This window comes from Agrilus planipennis, unplaced genomic scaffold (assembly GCF_000699045.2).
Source record: "Agrilus planipennis isolate EAB-ADULT unplaced genomic scaffold, Apla_2.0 scaffold38, whole genome shotgun sequence".
In the NCBI taxonomy this organism is placed as follows: Eukaryota; Metazoa; Arthropoda; class Insecta; order Coleoptera; family Buprestidae; genus Agrilus; species Agrilus planipennis.
The window spans coordinates 594,997-614,133 of NW_020438882.1; the positions used below are offsets into that span (position 1 = coordinate 594,997).

General features: G+C 30.8%; 1 protein-coding gene across 2 annotated transcripts in view; it reads left to right on the forward strand.

The window, feature by feature from the left end:
• The window catches only part of LOC108745213 (armadillo segment polarity protein), a 15,491-nt gene extending 6,324 nt beyond the window's left edge, over positions 1–9,167 (forward strand). Inside the window, exons 8-11 of one of the 2 annotated variants that reach the window (XM_025981549.1) lie at positions 6,548–6,838; positions 6,986–7,137; positions 7,394–7,490; positions 8,913–9,167. In XM_025981549.1, the coding sequence (XP_025837334.1) occupies positions 6,548–6,838; positions 6,986–7,137; positions 7,394–7,490; positions 8,913–9,112 (740 nt within the window). In that variant the 3' untranslated portion in view covers positions 9,113–9,167. The remainder of the gene's footprint in view (positions 1–6,547; positions 6,839–6,985; positions 7,138–7,393; positions 7,491–8,912) is intronic. The other variant, XM_025981551.1, reaches the window with a different exon arrangement.
• The last annotated feature ends 9,970 nt before the right edge of the window (positions 9,168–19,137 follow it).

A 19,137-nucleotide genomic window follows, 5' to 3' on the forward strand; every position in this document is an offset into this window, starting at 1 on the left:
AATGAGACTTAATAAATGATTTTGTTTAGATTCTGTAAATTTTTTGGCTACAGTCATTACATGGTTACACTTAGTATTATTGATCGATAAAAACAATAAATTAAAAGTATCCTAAATCTTCTTTTCGTTACAAAGTAAGCTGCAATGTTTTTTGTAATGTGAACCAAAATTTTTTTTGTTTTTTTATGCATCACCGCTCACGATGGTACCTACATGGGGTCGAAAATTTACCAGACTGTGAAAGAGCATTTTCTTCTGTAAAACATGTGCATGTATAATAATGCTAATTAAACTGAATAATTAACTGTACATGTACAGGCAGCAGAGAAACAACCAACATTAAAATTCATTGATTTATATATCCACATATTTATTACTATATTTATTGCAAAGAAACAAATCAACGGTGTTCTTTTTTTTATATGAAAGTGTAGTAAGTACGCATTGTAGAACAAATTTCATTTAATGGAGTAATTGGATTTTTTATATCTTACTGTATATTTCCTGTACATATTTTACGCGTTGTTAACATATTTTGTTGGGCTACCGTAATTCGCTAATGACCGTAAAAAATTCTAAACTCGAAATAATTAACATCAGTAATTAGTTTATTATTAGTTACCCTTTTTGGATCAAATTGCAAAACAGATACGTTAATTTCGTTTCCGAAGTTTTTATAAGGCATTTGGAAACAGAAAATAAATTTTAAATGACCATATAGTGATATGGTATACATGACCACTATTTCAATTAGAATTTTTTTAAATATATATAGACATTAAAATGTTTTCTTTTTCTAATAGACGTATTACTGTATTATTTTCTTTTTAGTCGTATGTTTGCTTCTTCTTATCCGCATCCCAATTAATACTATGTAACGCTTTAACTACTTAACTCATTATGGTGAAATTTTGTAAATACATTGCCAGGGGTACAGAAAAGGACATAGAGTACTTTTTATAAAGAAAAAATACTATTCCCGAGGGGTAGAAAAAAATTAGCTTTATGTAGTCGTCGATGATCTTTAACACGCATTTAAGATATCAACACAAGCGAAGCCGCGGGTAAAACCCGTCACGAAATTTTGAACATACTTTGTCAGGGGTACAGAAAGGACACAGGGTACCATTTATTCAGAAAAAATACTGTTCCTGAAAAAATTAGGTGGTCGTCAATGATTTTTGTCGCGCATTTAGAACATTAACGCGAGCGAAACCGCTGGTGAAAACCTAGTAATTTACAATTCAATTAAGGTTTTTTTTATTCAGAATGGCAGGAATGTATTTTGAAAACCCCCACATTATTTTAAAGTAACTATTTACTTTTTAATTAAAAATCCGTACAAAAAAGTTCGAAAACACAGAATTTTCAGCCAGGTATCGTTTTGGAGCAAAAAAATTGTTCTGCGAATAGCCAACGACGATTAAAAGAACTTCTTCGAGTGTTGTGTTTTGTTTATGATTCCTCGAGGGCTAATAACCGAAAGTGTCCGGAGTAGGGTCAACGTTTTCGAAATTAATGTCGAACTGCAGAAGCGAAGAAAGAGTAAATTGTAGGTAGGTATTTTATATACACATACAGAGGTAAACCGCCGACTTGACCAGGTGAAAGAAACGCTCACTTCACACAGATCGTAGCTTGTGATACCTGAGAGTCGGTTCTTATCTTTCGCTGCGAACTAACGGCGCAAAGTATTTTTTTTTTGCTACTCGGTTGTGGCGGTAAAAACTAGTAGGCGCCGCGACGCGTCGTATTCAGTGGTAAAAACTTTTATGAAGTGTTTTTTAGTACGAAGTTAATTTGTTAGTTATTATCCAGTGACATTAATGTGTATTGACATTTGAAACTGTTTTGAAAGTGGATTAGATTATAGCACCAAGGTAATTGTTCAAAATATATCTAGTAATAAAAATATAGATAAATCGATACCTGTTGTACATAAATACATGTAAATAGTAAAAACTATCCACAATAGTATCATGTTTTAATTTACAATTAAATATTGGTTATTAATTACCGCTTTTATTGTCAATTTAATTAACAATAATAACTTCAGTATGTAGTTAATTAATTTTGTTAAAATGTATATAAAAGATACCTGTTGCTGCTTACTAAACATTTTTTTTAATAATTTTTTCCATTCCACTTCAGGATAAAATTTATCTTCTAATTTTTTTGAAAATGTAAATTATAAAATACTGTTTTGCCTTGTTTGCTTCAAGTATAAAGTTTATGCAATTAATTATACTATAATGTTAATTATAACGGATTTCCTTAAATGGTGTCATCGCAATTTAACATGAAGTTAGTTGACCTTCTATAAATGTTACATTAATGACTAAAATAGTTCAAAATTTTATTGCTGGGGATACAAACTTTTATTTTTATGATATCCAAAAATGATTATTGATGTATGGCAAGTGCAACGTTATACCGAAGTTACTTCTAGACTCATTCATAAAAATTGCAAGCGCGTTAGAAAACTTTTGTTTCGTATTTGACCGATAATATAAAAAAGTTGTCGTAAACTTTTCTAAGGCATTTAAAAGTTAATTTCGTTATGCGTTTCTCTTACAATTAGTATATGCAAACATAAATATGTCTATCTTACATATGTTATACGGCATCATTTTAAATATTTACAATTTGCGGATCATTTAGAAAGTCCATTATTAATTCATCTGTTCGAATTGTAACGAATTGGTTTCACTTGAAGAGTTGCAAATTAAGAACACTAGTAAAATGTCATCTGTTTCCGTTAATTATTCATGTATGGCTTTGTATGGCAAAATTGCAAATTACTGTAACCCTGATTTTGATGAAATAGAGACAGCTAAATTATATTTAAATATCAATATTATGCTTCAACGGTGCAGTGGTGTCTACGATATTACACTTTAAGCAACTTTTGGTAAGCTAACAATAATTTCTAATTTCGATTTACCAGTATCAAATACATATTGTACTTTTTTATTACGTACTACTACTATACATAAATTAATATAAAGTTTATTTCTCCTAATAAATTATAATTATAGTTTTTAAGTATACTATTGTTGAAAAATAAAAGTTTTAATCTTGAGTTGATGGTTGTTGTACGTAATTACAACTGTTACTATTTTGGCAACGATTTGACTGATCCATTTTGGATTTTGTCCAATTAAATAGTTTACGCATTTAATTATTAGTTAAGCTACTTAATTGGAGATACCTAATTCCTCGTTTCTTCTTTATTGCACACATTTATTATCGCCTTATTTGTACTGAACATAAAGTTTTTATTGCAATATTTTAAGTACATTACTACCTCCAGTACTTTTTAAGAATTAAGAAAAAATATATAATAAGTACAACAAATATAATACACCGATGAAAAAATTTCAACTCATGTAATGATATTTACTACTAATTTAGTATGTTTCGCAGACTTAATCTATTAGTTCGCCAGCACGCCATAAATCATTAATCCTCATTTTTAATGCATGTAAAATTTTTAAGAAATACAAAAAGCCGATGTGACTTTTCAGTAATTAACATCAATAACCACTTATTCAACGAGTAATTGATAGTTTTGGTTGAATCAGAAAGTGTGCCAAACTCCTGAAAAGAACGGTAAACGCGAGTTAACTATCTAATAACAATGCCACGTACATAGAAGAATAAAATCGAACACACAAAGGTATACCTATACCTACCTATCATTTTTATCATGTAAGTATCTATTGTATACATTAACTCTAAGAACGTTTCTCTTTAATACTGTATATGGAACACATATTTTTGGAGGCACGCCTACATTCGTTTGTCACGATGATGTTGGTTTTCATTTTTGAAACACATTTTAAGAAACTAAACGGTTTATAAAGTGCACAAGTCATGTCTTTGTTTTTCTGGTTTAGTATAGCAATAATTTCAATAATTTGTAAACGATAATTGGTTTTTTGTATTACCTGATGGTTGAAGTGTTAGAGACGATTAATTTTAATGAAGTTTTAAACAATTTTGAAAACGATGTTACAGGAGTTTTTCCATGTTGATATTTATACATTCGATATTTGTAAATTTAATTTAAACACGATAAAAGCAATTGCAGCAATTTATAGAAACTTTTTGTTCTATATAAGAACAAATATTTTTAAATTATTTTCAATTATGAGCGTCTCTCTAACAGTTTTACGCATCCAGGGAAGAAGGTAGGTACGGTATTTCCCACATGTATGAACCCCGAGATCGAATGTTGTGCTTTCGTCCTTAATTTTAGGGAACTGTAACGTACTTTCAGTAAGGACATGGTAAAAAACAAACTTTGTTATGGAGACCCCACTGAAAATTTTATCCTGGATCCTCATTTTCGTAATTACGTTACTGTTAACTGTGGTGTAAAACTACCACCCAAAAATATTATCAATTTTTATAATGTGCCTAAATATACGAATTATCAAAATTTTACCTATCTAGTCAATTCTATTTGAGTATATTGCATATACAAATTCCATTAAAGTTATGTCAAACAGATGCTAAAGGAAACTAAATAATTGTTAAGGAATTAGGCCTTACTTATCTTGATATTTTTTGCAATTATTAAAAAGGCGCCGGCTTTACCGCCGTTCCCCTCTAACTTTATGAAAACTATTGATAATAAATATGTTAATCAAAAATAAGATTAAACATTATATGCACGTACTAGCAATTTATTTTTCTATATCGGTTAATTGTACGTCGATCTAAAATAGAAATTCTGCTTTTTAAGCTTTCAGAAAGGCATATTAAATGCAGCTTCAATTAATCAATCACAAACCGCTAGGCATATAATCTAATTAAGATCTCTCTTTGTAATTTACTTTATAACAAGTAGCAGCCTACATTATACATATGGACTTTCTTTAAACCGATAAGAAATAGTGAAAATAATAATCATTGAGAAGCTGTTATAGTTTCATCAAACTGTCTGTCAGTAAATTTTCCTGTCGATCGTTTTTGTCTCCGTTCCCCTTTCAAATTCGCTGTAAGTGGCAATTTTTGCCGACAAGAAAAACTTCCAACTTTAATAAAAAAGAAAAAACAAAAAGAGCCATTATCGTCGCCTACTACTATCTACCACGTCTGTATAATTCTTCTGCCTATTGATGCGTGTTATTGGAAAACGTTAATAACACTATTTGTTCAGCGAAACGCGTCAATTAGTGATACGGACAAGACGAGAGAGTAGGTCAAATAAACTTGGTCAAAGAGGAGACACAACCAGCCCACATTGTGCTTCAGCTTTAACACATCCAACACAGCCAACATTTTATTACAGCGTCGCCAACTAAACATAACGGTATAAAAAACAACGAGCATCGCGATGTATAAAGAATAAAGAGCGGCCGTACGTCTGATTCAATCTTCACCTATTTCATGGCACACTTTTACATACCTAAAGGTATAATACGTATCAGACACAACGAACGATCTCTATGTAGTTGATCTCCTTGATAACGATGAATCAATGTCTTACATACGCGGCATTGTTGTCAGCTGAAGAGATTTTTAGCTTCCAGCAGTTGCACACCTCTTTAATAACTATCCTGAGAAGGCTTGGAAGTCTTTTATTAAGTGCACAAAGAGTGCTAGATACCTAAATCTCAATCAGGCAAGCGATTAATGAAGTAGAGAAATTCGGAACTCAATAAAAGTTAAAATAGTATACAGTGGATTTCGGGTAGGTAAAACGACAACGAAGGGACCACTGTAATGTCGTCGTTATATCCAGAAGTCGTTGCAGGCAAAGTTAAAGGAGATACAGACACACACTCTTTTTCAATTTTGAAACAATTTTCGCCTTTTTTTAACAGTAAATGTACATCTGGAAGTCACACTTATTCAAAAAGTTTACTAAAGTATGCTTTAAATTCAAGGGACATACATATAACGTCACTATAGCACAATGGTAGCTATAACCAAGGTCGTAATAAATGAAATCCATTGTATTTTATTATTTTATACCGAAGTTGTATCCTACGACATGTTATAAAGGACAACAAATACCTACTTTGGGTACGTTTACATATGTTAAAGTCAGAGCCTCATAAACTACTTTTCGTTAATTAATAAGGCAAGATTGTCGCTAAAATATATTAATAAAAATGTGTACAAAAGTTCGTTAAAATTTTATGAAAGTATGGTAAAAAATACACCATTGTAAGATAAGCCTGATAGAACATAGAACCTATAATAAACGGGAAGTAGTTAAGACTTGACAAAAGTTAAATAGAAGTAGGAACTCTTATTAAGGTCATAAAATTGGATGTCATTTAGACTTATTACTTAAGTATTAACCAAAACTGTATTCTACAAACCCCTAATAAAGGATAATATATTTGCACGCTAAAGTAATGACCTTATAAATTATTAAGTATTTGACAACTATTGCATGTGATCTATTTATCCGTTCATACGACTAACATCAAAGCGCCGATGTAAATATAAAATAAAGGTTTGTAGATAATTTTTTCTAAGATTTTTTAGTAATTGTAAGTGTTAAAAGATACTAANGTTGCTAGCGCAGGTAGTCAACAACCAGGAGCTTACGCGGATGGGGTACGAATGGAGGAAATTGTGGAGGGTACTGTAGGTGCTTTGCACATTTTAGCAAAAGAATCGCACAATCGCGCCATCATCAGACAGCAGATGGTTATACCAATATTCGTTCAGTTACTTTTCAATGATATAGAGAATATACAACGGGTTGCAGCTGGTGTATTATGTGAATTAGCAGCCGATAAAGAGGGCGCTGAAATGATAGAACAAGAGGGGGCCACGGCGCCCCTTACCGATCTGCTGCATTCCAGGAATGAAGGTATATTAAATTCTCATAATGATTATCAGAGATACAATTTATATCAGCAAAATCGTAAAATTGGTCATTTTTAAATGAGCAAACTAATTTTACAATCTATCTGTAACAAATGCATACCTAGGAGAATTATAATTTGTAATTCTTTAGGTGTAGCAACGTATGCTGCAGCTGTATTATTCCGTATGAGTGAAGATAAACCTCAAGACTATAAGAAACGTCTCTCAATGGAGTTAACCAATTCCTTATTTAGAGAAGAGAACCTGTGGAATGCAGACCTGGGCATGGGACCAGATTTGCAGGTATGATCAACCATTAATATTTGTTTATTATTTATTGATATGAACCGATATATGTATGTATTAATTTACAAAAGTGTACTGTATTGGAATGATTTTTATTTTGTCATTATTAGATTGCTTTTCTAAGCAATTAATTTGTTTTTCCTTTACGTTTGAGTAAAATCAGCTAGCTGAGCTACTAGTAGTAGGAAAGTATTTTATTTATTTTGTTTTTAAGTTTGGTTTTATTTTGTTTTTTGCATTTTGTCGTGATTAGGACATTTTGAGTCCCGATCAAGCTTACGATGGCATGTATGGCCAGGGACCACCTAGCATTCACAGTAGCCATGGCGGTAGAGCCTATCAACAACAAGGTAAGTAATGTTTGTATTTAGTTTTTTGTTTCCCGGACTTTATGTTAACATTTACTAACTTAGATTCCTAAAAGTTTTCATATAAGGTGAGTATTTTCTTAAGCCTTAATGTGTTGTTTGTTTTTTACATATTTGAATTGTAATTATTATCTCAGTCCCTTTTCAATAATAATCGTAGTCAGAATTATTTTAAGGTTTTATAAAATCCGAAATTTTTGACGTTGTGTTTGCTTTTGAGTTAATATACATGTGATCACTTATAATTTTTGAACACGTTATGGAAGTTTTAAAATTAGTTTTAATTGCAATTTAATTTGTATTGAATTACTGTAAACGGCTTACACCCATATTTTTCTTTAATGAGGTCGACTTTAAGTATATAGAATCGCGACTTACTAGTTTCAAAAGAATTATCTTATAATTAATCAACAGAAGTAGCTTTTTTTTTGTTTTTGGGTGTCGGCATTTTGCATGTATTAAGTTTACTAGTCGTTTTAACAAGTTTTTGTGGAATGTATAATTTTCGTTGAAAAGTGACGGTAAAAATTTAAACGCAATTGCTATTCAGTCCATTTTTTAAACGTGAATTAAATTGTTATTTGATTGGCAATTTAAAAGCAGATTATCTATAAGTGACAATTCTGCGATGTAGGTATTTAGCCGGTAACATTACAATTAATTCCTAGTACATATAAAAACATCCCTATAATGACAATTATAATTAATGTTATATCACCCTTTGTTGCTACATAATTATGAAAAACGTAAACGCACCAGAATTTAATAATTGCACAAAACGTGTGTCGGGATGCAACCTCTTACTTTTTCTTTTTATTTATCTTGTTTAATTGTTTACTCATTTTTGTGAACTATCATAAGTATAAGTATTACATATTTCTTAAAGCTTACGTACATATGCGACATCTCGTAAGTAAAACTCAAAAAAAAAAAAAATGTACTTCGATGCTGTATTTGAGAACATTATAAAGTAATTATTATTTATTTATTTGAATTATACATTTAGAAAAATAGTTTTAGGGAACTGAAGAAAGTAAAAATGTGTTATTAAATCAGAATACTTGTAAGAAAATATTTTCCATATTCATTATGAATTTCAACCAAGTAACAGTAGACTATTTTACCTACATTTATTGAAATTATCGAGTACAAAGATTATAAAGCAAAATCAAATTTAATTGACGATTGGTTATTTGACATGCTTAGGTTGCTTGTACAAAACAAAAGTGGAAATTTAACAGAATTGCCCTGCGTTTAATAATTTATTTGTCTTGTAAACTCAGTTTTTCAAAAAGAAGGTTGCATCCTTGAACTTGTTTATTTTAACAAATTTTCTTACTTTGCATGTGACTTAAACAATGTGTGTGTTTATCTTCATTATTAATTACCAAAATTGTTCATTAGGGTATGACCAGATACCAATAGACATGCAAGGGCTTGACATCGGGTCACCTGGGGGAGGCAATGGTTCAACCTATAGTGCCATAGACGCAATGGAGGTCGGTAGTGCAGAGCCCGATTTAAATTTCGACCCCATGAACGAACTTCCTAATCCACCCCAGGATAACAACCAGGTTGCAGCTTGGTATGACACCGATTTGTAGAATGTGTGTTTTGATCATTCTCATTCATTACCCATCAAATAAACCTTTACACCTCTAGACTATTTTTATTTTATGTTACACAATACGGATTGTATGGATTGTATCCTATTTATTTCATTTTTTGTGCAATTATTTAAACGTTGGAAGTTTTCAAGGGTTCTTGAAGAACGAGCGATTTATCCCTCAACAATTTTATAATCGCAAATATTGTATGATGTAATCAGTATTTTGATCATTCTCATTCATTACCCATCAAATAAACCTTTACACCTCTAGACTATTTTTATTTTATGTTACACAATACGGATTGTATGGATTGTATCCTATTTATTTCATTTTTTGTGCAATTATTTAAACGTTGGAAGTTTTCAAGGGTTCTTGAAGAACGAGCGATTTATCCCTCAACAATTTTATAATCGCAAATATTGTATGATGTAATCAGTATTTTTAGTCTTTACAAATAAGTAAAGTGTATTTGTTATTTTGTAATTGTGTACCAATATCTTTTCTAATTATTCTTATTGCCTTTTTATTGTCATTTATATAATATTTGTTGTAATTTAAGATTATTTTGCATGCTGCTCCTTTTTTCTACTTAAAATATTACAGGGTAGCTAAAAGATCATGATATCTTCATTGTATGTCTTTCTAATATAGAAATATGTAATATTTATGAAATGTTGTGTTTTTTTTACCCTTGAGTTCCTCAGTAATTCAAAATAAGTGATAAACTTAAAATATTTGAAGCAGTCAAGGTAAGTTCCATAATTTCCGTTTCTAGCAATTTTTTGCAATATTTAATGATACAAATTTCCGAAAAATAATTGATATATAACGTTTTCTTAATATATTAAGAAAATCTTGTTAATTGTAAATATAGTTTGAAGAAAGGACTACATTTATTTTTATAGAGCACCAACATTACTCTCAAGTCAACATGTTGCGGAAATCCAAATTTATACACTTTTTATGTACAATATAATAGTTATAATTTAAATTTAATCTAGCAAATAGTAAATATATTTTTCCCTCTTTTTCAATTAATGTNTGTTAATCAAAAATAAGATTAAACATTATATGCACGTACTAGCAATTTATTTTTCTATATCGGTTAATTGTACGTCGATCTAAAATAGAAATTCTGCTTTTTAAGCTTTCAGAAAGGCATATTAAATGCAGCTTCAATTAATCAATCACAAACCGCTAGGCATATAATCTAATTAAGATCTCTCTTTGTAATTTACTTTATAACAAGTAGCAGCCTACATTATACATATGGACTTTCTTTAAACCGATAAGAAATAGTGAAAATAATAATCATTGAGAAGCTGTTATAGTTTCATCAAACTGTCTGTCAGTAAATTTTCCTGTCGATCGTTTTTGTCTCCGTTCCCCTTTCAAATTCGCTGTAAGTGGCAATTTTTGCCGACAAGAAAAACTTCCAACTTTAATAAAAAAGAAAAAACAAAAAGAGCCATTATCGTCGCCTACTACTATCTACCACGTCTGTATAATTCTTCTGCCTATTGATGCGTGTTATTGGAAAACGTTAATAACACTATTTGTTCAGCGAAACGCGTCAATTAGTGATACGGACAAGACGAGAGAGTAGGTCAAATAAACTTGGTCAAAGAGGAGACACAACCAGCCCACATTGTGCTTCAGCTTTAACACATCCAACACAGCCAACATTTTATTACAGCGTCGCCAACTAAACATAACGGTATAAAAAACAACGAGCATCGCGATGTATAAAGAATAAAGAGCGGCCGTACGTCTGATTCAATCTTCACCTATTTCATGGCACACTTTTACATACCTAAAGGTATAATACGTATCAGACACAACGAACGATCTCTATGTAGTTGATCTCCTTGATAACGATGAATCAATGTCTTACATACGCGGCATTGTTGTCAGCTGAAGAGATTTTTAGCTTCCAGCAGTTGCACACCTCTTTAATAACTATCCTGAGAAGGCTTGGAAGTCTTTTATTAAGTGCACAAAGAGTGCTAGATACCTAAATCTCAATCAGGCAAGCGATTAATGAAGTAGAGAAATTCGGAACTCAATAAAAGTTAAAATAGTATACAGTGGATTTCGGGTAGGTAAAACGACAACGAAGGGACCACTGTAATGTCGTCGTTATATCCAGAAGTCGTTGCAGGCAAAGTTAAAGGAGATACAGACACACACTCTTTTTCAATTTTGAAACAATTTTCGCCTTTTTTTAACAGTAAATGTACATCTGGAAGTCACACTTATTCAAAAAGTTTACTAAAGTATGCTTTAAATTCAAGGGACATACATATAACGTCACTATAGCACAATGGTAGCTATAACCAAGGTCGTAATAAATGAAATCCATTGTATTTTATTATTTTATACCGAAGTTGTATCCTACGACATGTTATAAAGGACAACAAATACCTACTTTGGGTACGTTTACATATGTTAAAGTCAGAGCCTCATAAACTACTTTTCGTTAATTAATAAGGCAAGATTGTCGCTAAAATATATTAATAAAAATGTGTACAAAAGTTCGTTAAAATTTTATGAAAGTATGGTAAAAAATACACCATTGTAAGATAAGCCTGATAGAACATAGAACCTATAATAAACGGGAAGTAGTTAAGACTTGACAAAAGTTAAATAGAAGTAGGAACTCTTATTAAGGTCATAAAATTGGATGTCATTTAGACTTATTACTTAAGTATTAACCAAAACTGTATTCTACAAACCCCTAATAAAGGATAATATATTTGCACGCTAAAGTAATGACCTTATAAATTATTAAGTATTTGACAACTATTGCATGTGATCTATTTATCCGTTCATACGACTAACATCAAAGCGCCGATGTAAATATAAAATAAAGGTTTGTAGATAATTTTTTCTAAGATTTTTTAGTAATTGTAAGTGTTAAAAGATACTAAAAATAACTTTGAATAAAATGTCTAGTCAGATTTTATTAATTATTAAAAGTTTCCTTCATCCTTATATTCGAGTAGAAGACCCCTTCAAAAGCTTTTCTGAATTAAAACGAGTTAGTACTATATACGCTTCATTAAGAAAATCAGTAATTTAGTTGTAAATTATTTTCAGAACGTGATTGTTTTGTACTTTTTACAGACTTTCCCAAAAATACCTCAGATCTACGTCTATAAAAACAGTACTTTTTTATGTGCAAGTATAAAAGGTAATTGAATGAAATATAATTCCATACCAATTTACACATAGTGGAACAACTTTACAACAAGCACACATTTATTTTTTTTTATCGCCCATAGATCTAATCAGAAATCTAGATGATGTGAAAGTATATTTTTATTAAATAAATACGTATTTTTAGAAACAACATTCACATTTTCGATGAAAAAGTTGTTATATGTTACACGCATATTGTATTATTATACATATTAAGAATTACTTTCGCGCTTTCAGATTTTACTTTTCATATCCTTAAACTGTGCGGTTTTATTATTTTTTTAATAGTATTATAGTACTATGTATAGCACCTAGTACATAAAGTATTGGCGAAAAGAATATATAAAGCATTTATGAAGTGTAATTTAAAGTTCCATTTTCACAGTAACAGTGATAGATAATATTATAAGAAAGTTATTTAAATTATTTAACGAATATGTAGAAATTATTTATATATTTAACCTTTTCAGTATATACCTATCCCAAATCATTTTAATATTTCTGTTACACAATAGTGTATCGAAGAACCTAGATATCTTCATTATTTTCAAATAATAATAAATTATGCAAATATTTGTCAAATAATTAGAAAGGTTAATCTACAGTAAAAATTCTCTAAAGTTTGATGTTCTTCGATATGGGAAGAATAACGCCTAAGGCTAGCTACTAATTCCTTCCTTTATAAACTTTGCAGTTGTTTTACCAATGCAGATAAACTGTTTAGTAGCATAGATATGATATTCGTATGAAGATTTATTGCTTTACTTGAAAATTAATGTTGGTTTTACTGGAATCCTTTTGAGATATAGACAGATACTCAAATTCATATTTAAGAAATAAAAACTTACCGAAAAAGGTAATAAATGTTTTTAAATTCAGTGTTCAGTTAAGATTATTTATTTTTTATTAGTGTTAAGCTACGTTAAATATTCTAAATTTTGGTGAAAACCGCATTAAAATCAACTAAGAAATAACTGAGTTACCTCATTTTTATATTTTCCTACTTTAATTCTTGCAAGTGGCGCTTGATATTGTTTATATTTCTACATTCCGGAAGGGAGATTCCCATTAAGGACACCTGTAACGACCTTGTCCTAGTTTTCAAATATCAAAATGGCCACCACCGTAACAGCCAATCAGACGCATCTATTTCTATCGAGCCGGTTTAAATCAATCAAACTTGCATTCATCAGTTAGTCACCCCCGATGCTTTGTAGGGTGTACTTCGTTGCACAAATTTTAAGTTGCAAATACGCAAAAAACGTCTTGCAATTATTATTTTATTATTAAAACGAATTAAATATCGTCAGTATTCGCTTAATTAAAACAATTTTAATAAAACCAATGACATTTACATATTATTGTTATTAGGTTGTTATATTTCCTACTTTTTCTTATTTGAAGGTTCTTATATTTGTTTGTGCGAAATGTATGTAAACTAAAAATTAATTATGCTTCCTGTAAGTGTTCATATTGTCTAATTAATCTTTACAATTATTAATTGATTATGACATATGTGTTTTTAATATTATTTAATTCATTTCCGATAAAGTAGATGTTTCTAATTTAACAGATATCCAAGAAGGTGTACTTGTTCTTGAACGAATTGTAATTATTTACTGGTTAGTACCTGTTATAATAATGTTGTATATAAATATTAACTGACAGAACAGTAATAAATTAATACCTAGCGTTGTTTTTCTGGGGTAATAATTAATGAGAGATTTGCGCAACGTATTAAAAAGCCTAATCAATTAAGAATACGTTTTGTATGCTAGAATGAGGTCGAATGGTGTAAATCATTTTGTGTCAACCGTTGGCCAAGAAATGCAGTGAAATTAAAAATTTAGTAATTCATGACAACAATAGGTAGGTTACATATAATCATAGGTTAAAGAGCTAATAACGAGAAAACGCTTTAGAACTCGACAATTATTTAAATAGGTACGCAAGCACTTATTAAAAGTCAAGGAAAAAATATTTTTAATGGAATTTAAATTAAAAGTGTGGCAAAAATTACCTATGCAATAGAAACGTATGCATTCTAAATATTACTAATAGCTTTTTATGAACAATTACTACGTACTCAAGTCTATTTGTTATTTAGCGTTAAATATTGATGGATCTGTTCATTCATGTGACCTTTAGAGATGCTGTAAACAAAGAGCGAAAACGTTGCTCTAAATACATATATTTCAATGAATAATGGCTGGGATATAAGGTCAAAAGGGCACGAAACAACCATTATCCTTTGTTCATGAAAAGTGTATGTAAATCATTGTTTTATATCTCCCTCGCCGCTCTGTCATTTCTTAACAAGGCGAACAAAGATTTGGAAAAAAGTTGAAAGTCGATTGATTTTGATGAGTATATTCAATTAAAACGATTTCCGATTAATTAAACCGAGATTCAGCAAGGTCTTAATTCATTTAGTTTTAATTAATGATTTCAGTAGTTTAATGCCTGTTGATGTAGGTACTCTTTTAGATGTACACATATTGAAACAAATGTAATATACTACACACGTTGATGCAAGAATTTCAATTTTTTGCGTTGTTCTAAACAAATATGAGAACAATTTCTTAGATTGGATTGTTTGGAAGTGAGAGTTTTCGTCAATAAAAAAAATATAGGACGATGCTATTAGTTAAGAAACGTCTACTTTTACTTCAGTGTGCCCTATTTATATTGTGGCCATTCTTCATACTACGCAGTTCATCCATCAAATGGAATAATCATGGCAATTACTGTTTATGACATTAATGAGATGAAGTCGTTTCTAGCAAACGTGAGATGTATCTGGTCACGATCTAAATTTGCTACAGTTATCATTACTGTCAGAAAAAGAAATGAAAAAACGTTTAGTAATAAATAATTTCTATATGTATAGTGCGATAGACTCTACCATAACATGGGTAATGTATCACTTTTTGTTGCTGTTTCTATGTACTATGAGGTTTTTGAAATCGCACAGTAACAGAAACGAAAGAACATAACGTGGTACCATATATGCTTTCCATCGAATAAAATAATTTGATCCAATGGCAACGTGTAAATTAACTAGCAATGCGTCGCTAATCAGTTAGTTAATCAAGCAATTGGATTTGTCCACGACGTAAGTTAATGTTTAAATTTATTCCGCATCCGCCCTTTTCTTCGGATTTGGCCCCGTGTGACTTCTACATCCTCTCTCACGGCAAAGAGAATTTCAAGGACAATTTACATCACTAATCAATCAATTGACCGTTTAGTATTTCTAAATATCAACTGAAAATAGATTTGTATAATGACCATTTAATTTGTTGCCTAATTTAAACAGATTTAGATTCCCTTATACGCCTCCTCTCTTTTGAGGAAATTTTCTGGAACAACGTGTACATGATGAATATATACAAACATATTCCGCTATTATTTAAATTATCGGTTTCTTACGCTGTCTAATAATAATCGCGACTTTCTGCTAAAAGAGAAAGTCTCAATGCGGAGAAACGCTTGAATATTCCGAAGTGGATATCTACCTAAATGGTTGCAATTGTTGCCACTATCTGCAGATCTTTGCCATTAAAAATTATTGCAGAAATTGGAAACTAAAGGCAGCTCTCGACCTGTTTATTATGGAAATCTATTTTCCCAATTACTTTCTAATGGCAATTTACGTATTTCCTTTTTAATGTCGTAGCGTTGGCACAGAAAATTAACAGAAAGCTACAAGGGTTCCGTTCAAAATTTTTATATTATTTTCTAGTTCCTTGTAAACTGATTAAGAATTTCTGAAACTAAAAGTAAGTAAGTGCCACATAATTAATTATTTTAGAAAGTATCAATCGTAAAGGAATGAACTTGTCTAAATTTCGGTCAGTTTTTACAACTTTGAAGTGGCTTAAACCAGAATAAGCTACAGTTTCCAACACGGAGAAAATGAAAGACGAAAATTTACCTATATAAGCGATATTTACAATTTATCCCACTAGCCCGTTGCTTCGTAAGCGAAAATAATAAAAATTACAATTTGGACCCGAATTTGTAAAAATAAAATCCCAGCAGAAATAAATTTACTAGGTANACTAGCCCGTTGCTTCGTAAGCGAAAATAATAAAAATTACAATTTGGACCCGAATTTGTAAAAATAAAATCCCAGCAGAAATAAATTTACTGGGTATTTTAGTTGATATTACAAATTTAATTGTAATAATTAAGAAACTTGAAATAATTTTTAAAGAAACATGTCAAAATTAAGATTATTACAAGTTACCTAATAAATTCTACTACTTCTACGGCAAATTCAGTTATTTACAATCGAAAAGTGTAATTTTTGCGTTGTCATAAAAATTTAGTTTTCTCCGTGAAAGAGACCATCAAAATTAAATATTCACACAAAACTAAACTCACATCAGGTTGTTTTACCTTGATCTACAAGATGCATATGGGCAGTATGTCACAAGAAAACATTTAAATAACATTGTTTCCAAATTCCTCCTATTCTTGCGATTAATTTAAATACGTCACAGCCCAGTAGCAGAACAGGTGTTTAGTTTTTAGGTTCAGCAACCGTTTTTCTAATTAACTTTTTCATTTTCGATTTCCTTGGAATCAGAAGTAAATATAACGACAAAAACATATTTGGCATGCACACTTCTAGGTAGGTACCTACATAGCCAACTAGCAAACAAAGAATTTTCAAATAATTACCTAAGCAGTTTATTAATCTATTTTGCAATAATATGAAACACATTTTATTCTTAAGACTGGTAAACGATTATGTAAAAGTCCAGTGGCATGACTTTTTGTATTTCATATGCCATTGATTGTTTTAACTACAGTACAGGTACGTATACATTTGTTACACTTTCAAAACGGTGTTCTGTTTTAACTTTCGATAGGCGTAATGCAGTAATTTTTGTTTGCTTACCCAATAACTATCTGCATTTCGATAGACGGTTTTTTTGTCAGAGGCCTGCAGCTTTTGAAGAACGATTAGATGGCTATCAGAGTAAAGTTTATGAAATTAGTTCATTTAAAACAGTCGATCTAGGTCGTAACGAACGAAATTTAAAGAACAATATTACGATGCGTCATTCATACTTATATAACGAACGATCGGCCTTAGTGAACGTTTTTAAACGGGGAAATTAGCAAGTTCGATCGGTTATAACGAAATAATATCTCTTTATAAAATGGACGTAGCCTGTTATGAAAGTACGTTATACTTTTTTTTTTAATTACCGAAGATATTAATGAGAATAATCTACAAAGAAATCCTGGCTATAATGAGCATAAGTCTTAGCCCACCTGTGTTCGTTATAACCGAGTTCGACCGTATTTTCATAACAACTAATAATTAATATAGTATTAACCAACAAGTTTTCTATGAAATACAAAATCACACGTATAACGATTTAAAAACGGGTAACTAAGATGAAAAATGACTTCTGTTCTACTGTTTGCTACATATAACTTTCATTAACTTTATCAACTGCACGCAAAGTAAAAACTTAAAAAATTTAATAACGTATTCGTTGAACTACTTTTTATAATATGCTCGCAAACCTCTCACTTCAAGTCCAACGGTTATTAGATAGATAAATAGTAGTTGTTACTGTGCATGTACCTTACGTAATAATAAATTAATTATTTATTATTGTAGCTGAAAGTGTATGTATATATTTTTTAAAGTCGTTTCTGGAATACTCAAAGTTACTATAATGTAAAACTAGTTTACATTCGTCTTCGCCCATCTTACATTTAATTAAACACTATCGTAAGGCTTTAGAAACATTAAAAAAAATTGTAACAAACTTACGAAACTGCACTATTACTATTTAACCACAGGATGGATTCCACAAGTGAAAAACGAATACATAGGGTGTGTTCCGAAATATAAACCAGCATACTAACCAGTGCTGATGACGTAATGAATCGACTCCATACTGTTGATTCGTTCCGAAATATACTGGCCAGTCCATTGACGTCAAATTGACGACATATTGATAATAGTGTTTGTGCTCGTTAACAACAATTTTGCTCCAAAAGTTATTTAAGTTTCTTGCAATAAAAGATTCCTCATAGTCTGATGCACACACGCCCGTTTGAGATATTACTACATCTCATTTGTCTCACCAGTACAATATGGTGGCACTCCAGTACAATATGGCGTCGGTTTATGACGTCATCAGCACTGGCCAGTATGTTTGGTTATATTTCGGAACACACCCATAATAAGTTAACATTCAAATGTTAACGTAGGCGGTACTACTTAAAAATTCGTTTAGAGTGAACAAAAATTGGATTGCAATTATCTCTTAAACTACTAAACCAATTTTTACCACCTTATAACAGCATCTTCCCTTCCGTTTTTCACCAAAGAAATCGATTATCCGACGTGTTTCACCAACAGCTCAGGCAACGTAGCGAGAGCTCGATGTCCTGACTGAAGGAGGAGGATCAATCTTTGACCTCGGCCATCTTCCATTAAGTCTGATTATCGACGCTATTTCTTTCTTTTAGTTTTGTCTCTTTACCTATTATCATGTATTTGTTAACTGATTTTAATTAATCTTATATATCTTTTTTATTACAGGTTCCTAATATGGAAGAAATGAGTTCGTTACAATTAAGGAGTGTTAATTTCGAGAAAGGATTGTTTTGAGGATTTAACTTTACGTATACAAGTCCGCAATAGCAACAGTTATTACGAGACCACCGCGTCGGCCGTTTTAACAGTAAAAGTCGCGGATTGCATTATTACTCAGTTGGAAACGTGACAGAATTTGAAAAGGAATTGCGTCGATGTGAACCAAGACTGAGATCGAGGTATTTAA